At 39.3% G+C, this 15,073-nt stretch overlaps 2 protein-coding genes across 2 annotated transcripts; one reads left to right on the top strand and one right to left on the bottom strand.

Moving 5' to 3' along the window:
* Positions 1 to 1,169: 1,169 nt before the first annotated feature.
* Positions 1,170 to 3,368, top strand: zgc:174917 (uncharacterized protein LOC565650 homolog). Its single transcript, XM_044364152.1, has 7 exons — positions 1,170 to 1,274; positions 1,857 to 2,024; positions 2,197 to 2,440; positions 2,540 to 2,631; positions 2,790 to 2,929; positions 3,018 to 3,122; positions 3,224 to 3,368. Exons 2-7 carry the CDS (start codon positions 1,895 to 1,897, stop codon positions 3,308 to 3,310), a joined length of 798 nt encoding a protein of 265 aa, XP_044220087.1. The 5' UTR covers positions 1,170 to 1,274; positions 1,857 to 1,894; the 3' UTR covers positions 3,311 to 3,368.
* A 2,706-nt stretch (positions 3,369 to 6,074) lies between these two features.
* LOC122990973 (cis-aconitate decarboxylase-like) lies at positions 6,075 to 7,290 on the bottom strand. The gene is made up of 2 exons (XM_044364563.1): positions 7,277 to 7,290; positions 6,075 to 7,002 (listed from the first exon to the last, which is right to left on the bottom strand). Exons 1-2 carry the CDS (start codon positions 7,288 to 7,290, stop codon positions 6,075 to 6,077), a joined length of 942 nt encoding a protein of 313 aa, XP_044220498.1.
* Between the last annotated feature and the right edge of the window lie 7,783 nt (positions 7,291 to 15,073).

Below are 15,073 nucleotides of genomic sequence, written 5' to 3' on the forward strand. Positions count from 1 at the left end.
CACTGAAGGAAGTTGAAAAGTTTACTGTGTTTTTTCCTGGTCAGTTGTCCTCATCTTAACTGAGACTGAAACACATCATCACACAACAGAAGTTATCACCGGGCAAATCAGAGTTTTCCTCCGTGAATAATTTTCAATGTCCCTGTAAAAGACTGTAAGATTTCTTAATCTTTCTTTGTACTGAAACAACATAAAGTGTATTCTATAAAACAATCTCTTCACAGTTATCTATTTGTATTAAAGTAGTGATTGATTTATCAATTAACCTGATACATATGCAGTATAAATTGAGAATGACGTCATGTGGCAGCAGCTGGGCGACAAAATAAACACAATTGGCAGCAGCTTCATGTTTCCAGTAACTCTAGTAACAGCATCAACTTCCTTAGTAACTAAGGAAGTTGATGCTGTTGTTTTTTTGACCACACATGGACAACAGAGTTTCACCTTTCAGAGAAGGAAACTGATAACTTGTTTTTACACTGCCCAGCATCTCCATCCTTCCCTAATTGTAAATGAAAATAAAGACACATATTAATTAAGGAGGCTGTTTTGTTCTCTTGACTTTTTATTTGCTTTTAGCGCCATTTGCACAGAATGGCATAAACATGTCTGCACTGTTATTCTCTCATACATACAGCACCAGTCAAAGGTTTGGACACACTTTCTCATTCAAGGTGAGAAGAAATGTAATGTAATGTAGAAATGTAAATAGGAAAAACTGATGTCCATTTATTTAAAAAGGAGACCATTAGGATTTTCCCCTCCTGTTATTAATCGTTCTCCCAGCTCTGTTCACACATATGCACTCACACACTCAATACACACAATATGAAATGTGTCTTTGTCCTGCGATCAATCATCATTCCTTCATTCTCTTGAGTATCTGACAAGGAACTGAAAAGTTGAGTATAAGGTTGTGATGATTGGGAGAGTTAGCTTGACAGAATAATGAGTTACTGTGAACTAAAATGAATCATATCAATTTAGAAAGAATGACAGCACCAAAAATAGCTCCAGTGTCTGGATATCACTGTTTCCTAGTTAATATATGATGTAATTCCTGAGAATGGAGATGACACAAAGCCCAGCACATAGGTACTGAAATGCAATATGCTCTTCCTTATATTCTCTGTTAAATGTGTAACACAGATGATCGGTTTTGGGATCAAGTGACTGGAGTTTCCACCAGTTGCTCGGACAGTATATAATGCCTGCCATGTAGGAGCTTGACAGTATCCAGTCTCAGAGAGCCAGCAAGAGAAGACAAAAAGGTATGGAGCCAATGAAATGCTTACTGTTACACTATTTACAGTTAAGACTGATATAGTTACATTGTGGTTTTGCTACTTTTACTTAATAAAAGAGGAATCTTGTGATAATATTATAATATGCACTTTAAAATATACCCTTTAGTTGTAGCACTTGTAGTTGTTACTATGTAGTATGTTAATACTGTATGCACTTCATACTTTTTCCCTTTAGTTTTGCACTTCTTCAGGCAGATATTTAAGAAACCTGATTTAAGAAACCAATTGTTTAACAAAGAGACTCTGAACACAGACAGTTGACTTGCTTCAGTCAAGTACTGAGGTGTAGTTAGTAGGGTTATATTGGTCGTGAAGGTAAGGAAGAACAAGGTGGCACTCAGTGTGACCCACCTAAATGTGGTTGGATGTTTTTTCCCCATCAGGTCAGGTGGGCAGGGCGTACTTTATTTTTATGCCTCCATAAACAAGCTAAAGTTCAAATTGTCTTGACTAAATGGAAAACACAATCTTGGACATTGAACACTTGCCATATTTAAACTTGATTTTCTCTCTCTGTTCTCGCTACCTTATATATTTTGGGAGCAGAAATCCGGAGGCATCGGCACTGAAACAGTCTAATAGAGATGACTACATCCACGGCCAAACTGCAGGAGACCTACAACACGGAGGGCTTCCTCTCAGCACTGCCTGTGTTGAACGAGACAGAGCTGAGGGAGGCCAGGCGTGCCTTTTCTGAGCTGGAGGAGGAATTTGGTAAGTACCACAGGAAGATGTAGGGGTCTGAGGATGAGGAGGGAAAAGAAAGGAAAGGACATCAGAAAAAAAGGGGTGAAAATGAGTGAAAGTATGACCAGATATGATAAGGCTTTAGTATTGCATCAGTTGTCACTTAATGGAAACGTTATGTCTTTGTGTGTATCTCCAGGTAAAAAATACACCCAGTACAGCCTCCATAATGTTCACCTTCAGTATCCATGGGTGATGGGCTTGACCAAACACCCTCGTCTCTTGCAAGTGGTCACAGCCATCCTGGGCCCAGACGTCATCCTGCTGGATTCCCGCTTTATCTGTAAATACCCAATACTCGCATCATCCAACACCCAGGAGAATGAGGAGGAGGAAATCAAAGAGAATGGACTACCATACGTGGCCTGGCATCAGGATATGAGGTAGAAATACATTCTTTGGAAACAATCAAATGTTTGTTTTTTTTACTCAGCAAAGGTGTTTTGTTTTGTTTTGACTAACTGTAATCGTTGTGTTGACAGGTATTGGGGCATTGCTGGTGGCTCTGTTCTCTCTGTGTGGCTGGCTTTGGATGACTCACAGAAAGAGAACGGTGCCCTTCAGGTTATCCCAGGTACCTCAGCTCCTCTATATTTATGCTTTTCATGTAGGTTTATGCCTTAAGCCACTGTCCTGGTGAGACTGCAGCTAAATAAATGCATGAAAAGCTCTACTTGACTCCCACCCAAGACGTCAACAACTTGCTTTACAACAGTCTTTTTGCTCCTGTAGGTAGCCACTGCTCTGGCATGTTGCCCCATCGCCAGGCCACCCGCCCTGGAAACATGCTGACAGTCAACCAGGAGATCCCAGAGGAGCTGGTGCAGACTGAGGAGGCTGTGTTTTGCCCCCTCTTAGCTGGGCAGATGTCTGTAAGTTCATTTTTTTGCTAAAGATGACAGGGTTGTTTGAGCTCAATATAAGAAGAATTAATTATGATTTTGAATCTTTTTTCCATAGATTCATGATGGACTCCTTGTCCATGCCAGTGATACCAACACATCCCAGAGGAGGCGCTGTGGGTTTGTGATCCGGTATGTTCCCACCTGCGCATACCCTATACAGGTGAGGCAAGCATGAGTATAAATGACTTCTTATATTCTGTGCAGGTTATAACTTCACAGTCTTGAACTTGCACTGTGTATTTATCTTTTTGTTCATTTTAGGATCCGGACCGTCCCAGGAAGTTCCATGCTACAGTGTTGGTCAGTGGAATGGACCAGTTCAATCACTTCTCAAAGAAAAGCTCATGAAAACTTCCTGGATCCTTTCTGATTGCAAGAACAGTAACTTCAACATGTTACATGAATATTTAATTACATTGTATGGAATTTAAATGTCTCAACTGTGATCAAATTATTGGATACATTTTTATTTTGATGTTCATAATGTGAGGACATTGTGCAATATACATACTTTAACTGAAATGGACTTGTAAAATAGAGTTAGGGAGGTAACTGGTTACATTAGTCGCATTAGTTCATACTGTATGTATTCTATTGAATTCCAAATGTTGTATTCATAATTAACAAAAAATGACTTCATCATGTTTGTGGCTCTTCAGATAAAGTGTTGACCTGGCAATTCTTGGTAATTCATGTATTAACTATGTGTTGTTTATGCGTCAATCATCTTTGTGACCCCTCAAGTAAAGTCAACTCATCTATTTATTTGAACATCATATATTTGGAAAAATTACAAGAGCTAATTAAATCACAATTTTGGACCTTATATCGATGACCAATTATTTAGTTGGGCAAAGTATCATACAGTATTACTTTAAAGCTTTAAAGATAGCTCATTCATAATATTTACAAATTTGAATTGATAATTCAAAGCCAGCAAAGTAAAATTTTCATATATCATGTCACATTTGTAAGAAAGCAATAACATTTTTAGCAAAGACAGACAGAATACATATGCACTGCTGTGACTGGTCAGCATTTTAGCCTGCCCCTTTAACTGCAAACTATGAAGAAGACTCAAACATCATTAATAACTCAGAAATCATGACATATCATATTGAACCGCATTTGAATCACTACATTCATTCATTAATTCTTATGCATTCCTGAAAGTTCATGAGGTATTACATGAATGAATTCATGTTTTTTTATGCATGAAGTCATGCATGAATTAATTATAATTCATGTACCCTTACCATAAAGTGTTATATCTAACTTGACATCTAATAATACTAGAAGGAATTACACAAATTACAATAACTAGAAGAAGAAAATGTAACTCTAAAAAATGAGAAATAAACAATGCACAGACATTAGTCTGGCTAGAGCTCACTACTAACATTAAAGAGCAATATAACATTACTACATTATTTCATTTTAACAAAAAACATTTCTTGTAATAACAACATATCACTTTATCTTGTTATATTGCAGAGGGTTCTTGTTATTTTTATTAGTTATTATTTTATTAGTATGACTAGTTACTTTTCAGATGAAGATTTGACACAATGGATAATATAACAAGCTTTTAAAATACAACACATTGTTAAAGATGAAACCAGTGGTTTCCAACCTTTTTGGCTTTTGATGTCTTACAGAAAGTAGTTTGTAGTCAAGGTCACATTCCAGATGTCTATGCGTTGTTAATAACAGCTCCACCAAATGCTAGCTGTTAAAAGCAATATTTTTATTCTTTGGACAAGGAACAAAACACGGTACCAGGAGTAAACGTCCTTGTCAGTGCCTAGAATAAAGAACATAGACACACTGAAACCACCAGAAGGTTTGGAATTTGTCAGAAATGTGGGCTGCAACTGGTGGATGTTCAAGCAACAGTCTGTCTGTAGGCTACATGGTAGTCATAAGGCTGGATTCGGAAAAATCATGCTGCTGCTGACAGTGGCAGGTCCGCAGATGACTGAAGTGTTCGACACATTTGAGTTTGCTGAAAGGGATGACAAGGACAAAATTAAAGGCTTTTTATGTAGAATTGTGAAGCAACTTACATGTATTAATCATTTTTTATTGCCAATGAGTGAACGGGTAGTAATGTAACAAAAAAATGAGACCCTCTCCAACTTTCTCAGTTGTCTGTATCAGACTGATTTCTATGTGAAGGCCGGATTTCATTGCAGCTAATCACTCTATAAGGATTGAGGGTGGTGGATTTCCATAGATGTGGTGTAAACTGTTCAGGTGAGAAGAAGCCTGAATCAGGTTAAAGGCTATGTCTCCTCTGTATCTTTACTTATCTTGTGTACCTTAGATACACATTGATATAGATTTGTATTTTGAGGATTCATTGCATAACTTGACTGTAAGCACACACGTCTTTCTATTTTGATTTTTACCCATTTTTTCTCTAGTTGGTGATTGTTTGTAGATGTGTGGAAATGTTTTTGTTGCAGGCCTTTCTTCATTATGAATGTCCTCTCAAAGGACTCTTTGTCTGTCAAGGTTATTTCCCTGAGAGATCAGAATGTCACTCAGGTGACTGGTGGATTTTATCCTTAAGAGGGTAATGTGCTGAAACTTTAGAACTAGAAATAAAAGACTGAATAAGAGAAAAGAGTGTACAGTTTTCCCATTTCCCTTTATTAAATTAACATATTAACAATCATTGGCACAGACATGCAGTATTAAGCACAGTATTTTATAAATGTTTTTTTATAAAAATATAATGTTGATGTTTGACATTATTCAATAAAGAAATCATCTATGCTTTTCCCTTTGCAATTTAACAAGATTGCATTTCACACCTCAGTATTGATTCTAAATAATCATAGCATACAGAGAGAGTACAGAGAGTATATTAGATCAAGATGTACTGTCATATTGATGACTGACTGAGACAAGCATGTGTAAAAATATTATCTAGATGTGTAATTGTAGTGTATATGGATCAAGGCAAATATTATACTGTATGTTAGACATGTGATATGTTTGTCATCTATGATCTTTCAATACTTTTTATTTTATATTAAGGATTTTTGATTTACATTTTCATTATATGTTTTGTTTTGTTGTTGTCATCCTGTATGTCTGTAAATGTTCACTGCAGCTGTGAGAGAAGGCGGGTGCAGTCCCCAAGTCTGTCCAGCTCCTCCAAAACTTCAATCAGCCTCTCAACCCTCTCTGACGGAAGCACAGCCCCTGCGTTGTTCCTGAACTTCTTCCTCAGACTCTCATTGGTCAGTGGGTTGCGCCAGTGACCGTAGAAGGTGTCACAGCATCCCCTCAGGATGTCTCCCCCAACAAGTGTCACCTGGACTTCGGCATACATGTGGTTGAAATTAGCTGGGTTGTCATGGGGATGCTCCACGTGAACATGGCCCAGCAGAGTGAGCAGGTCAGGGCGCATCATAGCAGCGGGGGTGAAGGACTGCACAGTCACCTCGCCATCCAGGAGAGCGCTGCAAGCATTGAACTGAAAAGAGTGACGTGCCTGGTGCTCAGATTCAGGGAAAGGCCTGTTGATGTATTTTGATTGGGGGACTCTGAGCAGGATCTCCTGAACTTCAGCTGGGGACACAGTGCCATGGTCACCCCCCACAAGAAGCTTATGGACCGAGGCTGCAGCATCTGCCACCCAGTGCATCCCCAGATGTGCGGGGAAGCGCTTGAAACCCATGTCCTGTTCCTCTAACAGGAACATATGGCCATTATCATCAGGTGACCCCAAAGGCTGCAGCACGTAGTCTTCATAAAAAGCATTGAAGCCGGCTACCCCTGGGACAGCATCAAGGACCAGTGGACTCGCCTCTAGGCCTCGAGAGGCCAGGAGAGCGGCCTCCAGCCCCAAACATGAGGCATTACCGATGTGGAGGGGTTTGGACTGAGTGGCAGCATTAGCCATTGGGGCTCCAGACAGAGAGGCAGCAATGGCCAAAGCATGACTGCTGCGGGAGTGATCCAAGGACAAGAGGTGAGCACAGGCTGCTGCACTTCCCATAGTCCCCACCACAGTGGGAGGGTGAAACCTGGTAATGATGAAGACAGATAGTCTTTGGTGAGGGTTGGGTTTACATTTCCATCATTATGGTTATAGCAGAGCTGCGTACAAACAACTTCTGTTTTACACATGCAGAGCCAGCTTATTTCAGGTGTGTTAAAGGAAAAAGAATTTTAGTAATTGAAGTATTTGATAAACAAGCAAATAACGTGGTGGGTAATTTGACTTGGTGTAAACACTTGCCAAAAGGAGCCCTCTGTGATATTCTCCTCCACATGGCTAATTGTACGAACACTACCCACAGAGCCTCTGCCATCCTGGAGATGAACATAATAACACGTCTTTCACAGCTCATTGACACCACTAAAAGACTGCATGTTACAATGTGCCAACCTCCTTGTAACCCCTCCAACAAATCCTCCAAATGAAACGACCAAATATGTCATTTGACCACGCACTCTAGAACGACTCACAGGAGCATTTTCTAATGTGGCGCCCCTATTATCAGTAATGGCCAGGACAACATGATTTGTCTCTGCTTTCCAAAGTTGTTACAAAACATTCTTAAAAATAATTACATTTTGTGACTTGATAACACTATGGTTACAATCTGGTTAGGTTCAAGCACAAAAACCACATGGTTATGTTTCGGGAAAGATCATGGTTTGGGTTAAAATGATCACTTTGTTAAGGTTAGAGATTGTGGTGTAGGTTGCTAATTCCTTAAAGTTAGGCCACCGTCATTGTTATGGCTACAATAATAACCACAGGGTTATGGTTAGGGGACTGTAATTATGTTTTTTAAGAAACTGTCCCAACTGGTGGTTGGAAATGTGACACTCATGGTTAGAAAAGGCAATCAAGTGGTCTCCTGTGGCAAAGTCCACTGTTGATGCTTCCATCCACCCTGCCTCCTCTGAATGAGGATATTTGTAGACACATATACGTCATCTGAACTGCACCATTGCTCTGCGTCATAATTACTACGGCCACTATGGCATCTTTCACTCAAACCTAACTATATATCGTTTTTGGGCTACTCACTTTACAACCTACTATAATAAGAAATGTCACATACAGTAAGTATGCTCCAAGAATTTTTTTTAAGAAATCTGATTTTATTGTTTACCTTTTCTATTAAGTTATTTTTTAATCTATTTATTATTATTACTTTTGCGCTTTGTCCTGTTACAATGTTTACTATATCAACAAACTGAAAGTGAAGTCATGACCTTTGTGTTATCTTTATTTCATTATGATGCCTATTGTTGTTTTCTGCTATTATATTATTGTCACACATATTGTAAGTGTTGCTTTAAATAAATAAAGTGATGGGAAAAAACAAAACAAAACATTACAAACCACTGTGTCATTCTTCTTGGGAGCTCAGTCTCATAATTGCCCTCTATGCAAAATATAGAAATAAGCAAACCTGCAAATTGCAAACCCTGCAATGTTGCTAATATACCTTAAAGTACCTGTTTCTGATTTGACTCATGTTCTGAGGTGCTCACCTCTTGATGTTGTGGGCCTCATTAGAGAATCTCATCAGTCAGCCCTGGATCTCTATGCCGATGTTGAGAGCCAGCAGGAAGTCAAGGCCACTAGGTTTGCTATTAGCATTCATCATGTCACTGAGCGCTTACACAGCGGGAAGGACGGCTCCTGTGGGATGAGTGGCAGGGTGCCATGTATCATCAAAGTCCATGGAGTGAGTCTGTAGCAAAAAGACAACTTTTTAGCAATCTAAGAATGGTATAACTACCATAACACACATAATTATTTTTTAATTTTAAAAAGTGAGATGATTATCGAGTGATTTTGCATACAACTAGCAAGGGCATGAGGTTGCTGCACTCCATGAAATGAAACTGTAAACATTGCCTTTGCTTAAATAATGCACTTTATGTTACAGCTTAACAGGCTTTGGCTACTGAAGGAAAATGTGGGCTGCAGTGGCTTCTTTAGAAACAGGGGCGAAGGAATGTTTGCAGAAATTTCTGCAGAGGGGTCATGTGAAGTTAATTCAGGATTCTCATCAGCACCTCTAGTAGCTGGCTGTCCAGACTGTACCATAGTTGAGTGCAAAATAACTGTAGTGTGGTTGTGGTACTGGGTTTGGTGCATCTGAAACCGTCCGGTCTACTGGGGACAAAGGTGACACATCTGTTCCACCTGTTTATACTCACCGCCACTCAGTTGACGAAAGCTGCAAGTGTCAGGGAGAGCCTGGTGCATTATCAGACACTGGGTTACAGAGAGAAAAAAAATGTGTCCAAGTCATATAACTAAATTCAGTATATTAATAATCAATATTTATTCATCATTTTATCTGTCAACATATGACTACTATTTGTATAAGATCAGGCATTTGCTTTCATATATGCCATTGTTGTATCAGAAAAGACCTTCATAAAAAAGTTATTTTCGTCTGTTTTTCTTTCACTCTGACTCACCTGACAGTGCTGCAGAGCCAGTTCAAACACATCAGTAGTGCTGCCAATCAGACCAACTCCAATGCTGTCTAGCACCATCCTTTTACTACGGTGGAGGACTACAGAGGACAAGTGCTCGGAATTCACTTCACTGATAAACTTCCCAAAGCTGGCTGTGACTGTGGCATCAGGGGCTGGGTGCTTCAAGACTGCAGGGGGAAAGGACAGCAATGTGTTGCAAAATGCATTGAGGAGAAAGAAGACTTGAGGGCAGGAGGAAGTAGAGGAGAAACAGTTTGTATATTTGTCTGAAATGTGATGTGATAGATCTAGTGGATCAACATTTGCTTGGTAGGTATAGAGTTTGAGAATGTATGTCTCCATTATTCTCACAGTCTGTGTGACAGTGTTTTAATATTCTTTGGATAACAGGATAGAATAGAGTTCAATGTACCATAAGTTTGACAAAATAAGCAATCGAAGTTGCTACAATGGAGTTGGAAGAAAAAAAAAGTTAGTAAGTGAAGAGTAAGTAAAGATGAATTACTACCATTTACATAACTGTCATTTCAAGGGCATCAATGACCTGTCACCCTCAAGTGCCAAAAGTTAATTTACCTTTCAGTGCAGAGTTATGCAGTCCTCTGACAGCTGACACTGGCCCAATGATTTTCTGTGGAACACAGGTATAAAGGGTTGAATACACCTAAGCTATGAGCATTACCTCAGATCAGTTATTTGCTGTGGACAGGCAGTGATTTTATGGCTTTCTTTGCCAGACACAGATTAAGTTAAATCAGCCTTTTATTGCACATCAGCATCACTATAATAATATTGCTTTGCCGTGTGCCTCCGTTGAAAGGTCTGTTGCTGGTGAGGTGGTGCTGCACTGTACAACACCTGTTAAGGTGTAATCTGCTCAACTCTTAACAAGAACTTTGTCAAATTCCTTCCCTAATGTGTACTCACAAAAAAATCCTACACAGTACACACAATTTAATTATATTAGAATTTTGTATTAAATCTTCCACAAGATTGAATTAAGCCAAACTTTTTTAATATGACAAAAAATCTTCTTCACACATCTTTGTTCATCTAACTAAAATAAATAAATAAATATTCTGAGTCTTTACCTGTACTTGGACAACATGGCTTCAATAAGGTATTTTTATCACACTGTTTATCTTCTCTTTATACAGTTCTTTTCTTTTCTAGCTTTCAGGACAGGATGACTATCTTATATAGCCCAGGACTTGGCAACAGGCATCGGAGGAACAAGGACGGGCAGGCATATCGTATCAGAGGAGGAATTTTCTTACAGGACTGTAGGCTAGTGTCAGGAATTTTTTGTTAAACTCCTCCCACAATCAGATAAGCCTTATTTATGACAAACATGCATCCCTATTTCAGAACAGCTCAACACTTAATCTATCCAAGCATCTTGACCAAGTAAGACTTTAATTTTGTCATGTCTGACTATTTGCTAGCACAATGTCAACTCAATGTTTGCTGCATGCAAGCTTCAAAATGATCCATGGCAGGTGGTGATTAGACTGATGGGTTTATATTTACATTTAAAGTTATATTTTATTATTGCTGTAAATACACTGAGTAGCAATGTAAGACTTTGAAAGACTCATTAACTGTATTTTAGTATATGCTGTCCTTGTCTTTGGGCCTGATATCAGTGTTTTTGCTTTGGCAGAAATCATTTACTTATGCGGTCAGCTGCTGTTTTCAAGTCATTTTAACAGTAAAGTTGAATACAGCTACTTCTCAATGTCATTTGAAACTTTCACACTACAGCAGTGACTCCACCCAGTAATGACTGGGCAGAGCTAGAGACTCAGGGTGAGAGGACAGAAAAGTTCCAGAGTAATTTCCACGTTGGATTTTCACTTTTATCAAATAACATCTAGTTCAGGTATTATCTTTTATTTTTTATTTTTGTATTCTTTTTGGTTACAACTCACACCACAGTAGTGCTGTAGAATCACTTGGGATCCTAATAAAAATGAACATAAACTCATGTCATATGGTTTAATGTGCTATAAAAAAAAATATTTTTTTATTTCCTACTACAAACACTGACTAATCTTTTTGAATGTTACTTAGATGATATATTATGATTTTGTAACATAATTAATACTATGCTTCTTTGGAAAATATTTTGCAGCAATAGATCAATGAAGTATTGTATTATATTGTTCTACCTTTTAAAGATATACAGATTTTATTAATTCATAGATATGTTGTCAGTGTCATTACATTTTTTGGTTTGACATTGTTACATCTTTTACCAGTTGTTTCAGCAAAACTACAATTTGACAACATAGAGACTATGACTATATCAGATGGTTTTCCCGCCAGTTTCTATGGTGAGCCAGGAGTTTTAGGCATGTTATCCAATGGGATCAGTGCATTCCTCGTACTTCTACAGAACTTCAGTACAGCACACACTGGCATCGCACCACAAGGGGTGGAGAACATACTTGCAGGTAAAACCTGTAGTAATTGTTCTAGAAAAATTGAATCAATAATATAAAATTGGCTTATACAAATTTACAACACCTTTTACAGGTGTTCATCTCATCCTGATTGGTGGTATATGCCAACTGGTGGCGGGCCTGCTTTCCTTCCAAAAATACGATCATCTGAGTGGCACTGCCTTCATTGGCTATGCTGCTCTTTGGGGCAGTTATGGTGCCACTCGGATTTACTTTGGTGCAGTAGCTGAAACTCCCACAACAGAAACTAACGTATCAAGCAACATGCTGCTGAATGACACCACAGAGGCCCCAGTTTGCTATTTATGTCTGTCCATTAAAGAGTCAGCTGTTGCTGGTCTCGTCCCCTATATCCTTCTGTCCTTTCTCCTCGCCTTTTGCTCTGCCACAGTCAACTACATCATGCCTTTCGTTTTTGGGGCAATCACAGCCACTTTAGTTTTTGAAGCAGTGGTTCTGGTGGCAGGTTCTTGGGCTCTGGTGGTCTCTGGGATTCTCGAGTTGCTCATTCTGATCTTCGCCATCTACGGTTCAGCTGCACTGCTTGTCAAAGGTCTGACTCAGCGTCTGGCCCTCAAAGGCTTCGGGACACCCCTCTTCAATGTTCTGTTGCTTGGTACCACCAACTCAGCAAGCACCCAGAGCACTGGCCAAGAGAAGAAGAAAAACACAAAGTCTGCAGAGCCAATGGCATTGGGTTTCTTCAGTGACACTGTTGCACCCTTCATCTTCGCCTTCTACAGCTTTGGGTACATGAAGTCCTTTGGCTTGGGTGCTGCATGGGTGTCAATCGTCTCAGTCGCCCAGCTGTTCTCCAACTACTATGCCCATTTGCGCCAAGATTGCTATCACACTACAAAGTTTGGTCTTCATGCCACATATTGGCTGATCAAGGCTTGGGATGAGTTTGTGACATCTGCTCTGATTGTGAAGGACAGTGAAGTGACCTCAGGGAGGGAAATGATGGTGGGAGACTAGTTCTTTGTGGTGGCAGCCTTGGTGCTCTGTTGTTGAAGCCTGAACATCGATGTCCTGGAGCTGATCCACAACATGCTCTTCATTCTACTTACAGTCTCTACAATCCCCCAGATCCCTCTCCAGGGATACTACATTTTCTTTGGTGTAGCTTGCTCTCTCTTCTGCGCAGCCTCCCTGTATGGTACCTTCTCACATCTCATCAACACTATAGCAGAGAAGTCTCTCATCCCCGTAGGACCACAGCCCGTCTCCACTCACCAACTGAAGAAGGCTTTGACGTGTGGAAGATCTGAACAGGGAGACCAGGAGGTGTTGCTCCAAATGGACCACACTTCAGACGCCCTGTTCTACCTGTCAAATGGGGTTGCAGCTTTCTCGGCTCTTCATGTTGCTGTTTGCAGCACAAACCCCTCCTTCCTCCATCTGATTGACCCTTGGGTCTCTGGAGCATCTCTGGAGCTATCATCCAGGTCTATGTCAGCCGGCTACAAGTCACAGGAGCAGGCCGATTCGGATCAGTCATGTCATCCATCTATGTGGCAGTATGGGCTACCTGGACCAAACCCACTGCAGTTTTTTGACTTCACTGTGCCTGTGTGACAGAAAAAAATGTAAGTACAATTCCTGAAGTACACTATTGCATAAATACACACAGGTAAGACTTAATACTAGTACTTCCATTAATTAAACTGATCATATAATATAGTATAAAAAATTGAGGTCACACAATCACCACTGCTGAAGATATTATTTTTTATTGATGATTACTCTGATCGCCCACCTGGCCAGTTTTTACATTTACTTTACCACAACTGCTCAGGATCAAAAACAGATTTTGGACCTCAACATTAATATGTTAAGATTCATTTTACTCTCCAAGCTGCTGGCATCACTGTGGACTCATGTTTCAAAGCAACTGTTATCCACAGTTTAATTTTAGTAGAGAGAGTGTCAATGACTTAAAAAAGCAGGCACAATGAAAGAGCCACCAGGACTTCTTCTCTCCCCTCCCCCAAAATGATTCTCTTGCTTTTCAGTTCTCTTTTGTGGTTTGTGTGTTTTGTCTTTTAATATTTGTGACATTTCTGAATTGGGAGTTCATTTCTCTAATCTCTAATTCTTCTAATGAATGAATGAATGTCATGTCTCGAATCACAGGATTTGTAAATTAAACCATAAACATAGTTATGTATGAAAAATGATTAATTGTCCTCAAACATCAACTTTATTGGTGGACATTAACAAAGGCATATCTCACAATAAGGAAATGCCCAAGTTTGGTTCATCAGTGGAGTAGACTTTCCGTGATGTATGTCAAAGACACTCTCAAAAATTTTCATTTTCTTTGTTTAAACAATAACATCTTGTGATGAAAAACGAACAATTCTGAGAAACAAAAGCTTTTCTTAGAAAATGACTCATGACCAGGAAATGGATAGAGGGTGTACACTATGCAGGACTCTGACACCAGAGACTGAGGTTTGCTTCCTGAGTCCCACATGTGTTTAGGTTTAGGAAATAAAAGTAATTTGATCAAGGTTAGTGAAAAAATGTTTCGTTTAAATGTCAATGAACATGTTATGCTTCAAGTCATTGCAGTTTTTTCTGTATTAAAACAAGACCATGATTACTTTTTGAGCAAAACATATTTGTTGTTGCAATTAAGTAATATATGAATGTAATTTAGACCAGGTTGAGACAAGGTTGCATAATTATGAGAAAACTATAAGCAATTAAGAGATTCTGATCTCCTCGTTACCTTATTGGCCCAAATAATAGATGATATTTTCTTCTGGAAATTATGTTTGAAAGAGTGGGGCTCGTCTTACATTTAAGGACTAGAAATTTACATGTTGACAACATCTGACCGAATCTGTCAATCTGCCAATCACCACTGTTTCAGATAATGACAAGCTCAAAAAGACAAAGACTATCTGAAAAGTGCTATTTAGCACCTCCAAACATTTTGAAGCCAGACTCTGAACAGAGCGGCTAGTGCTGCAAACCTCAACTCCACTGCCATGTACCTTTAGGTCCTCTACAATATCAACCTCACCTGAAGTTTAGAAAAAGAAATCAACAGTCTTGAAATAGAAATTAGACTCCTGCCTGTAAATTAAGAGAATCTCCAGTTGCTCTAATCTCTGCTTTGTGGCCATTATAAAATAGGCTGTTATAA

This window comes from Thunnus albacares, chromosome 10 (assembly GCF_914725855.1).
Source record: "Thunnus albacares chromosome 10, fThuAlb1.1, whole genome shotgun sequence".
NCBI classification, from domain to species: Eukaryota; Metazoa; Chordata; class Actinopteri; order Scombriformes; family Scombridae; genus Thunnus; species Thunnus albacares.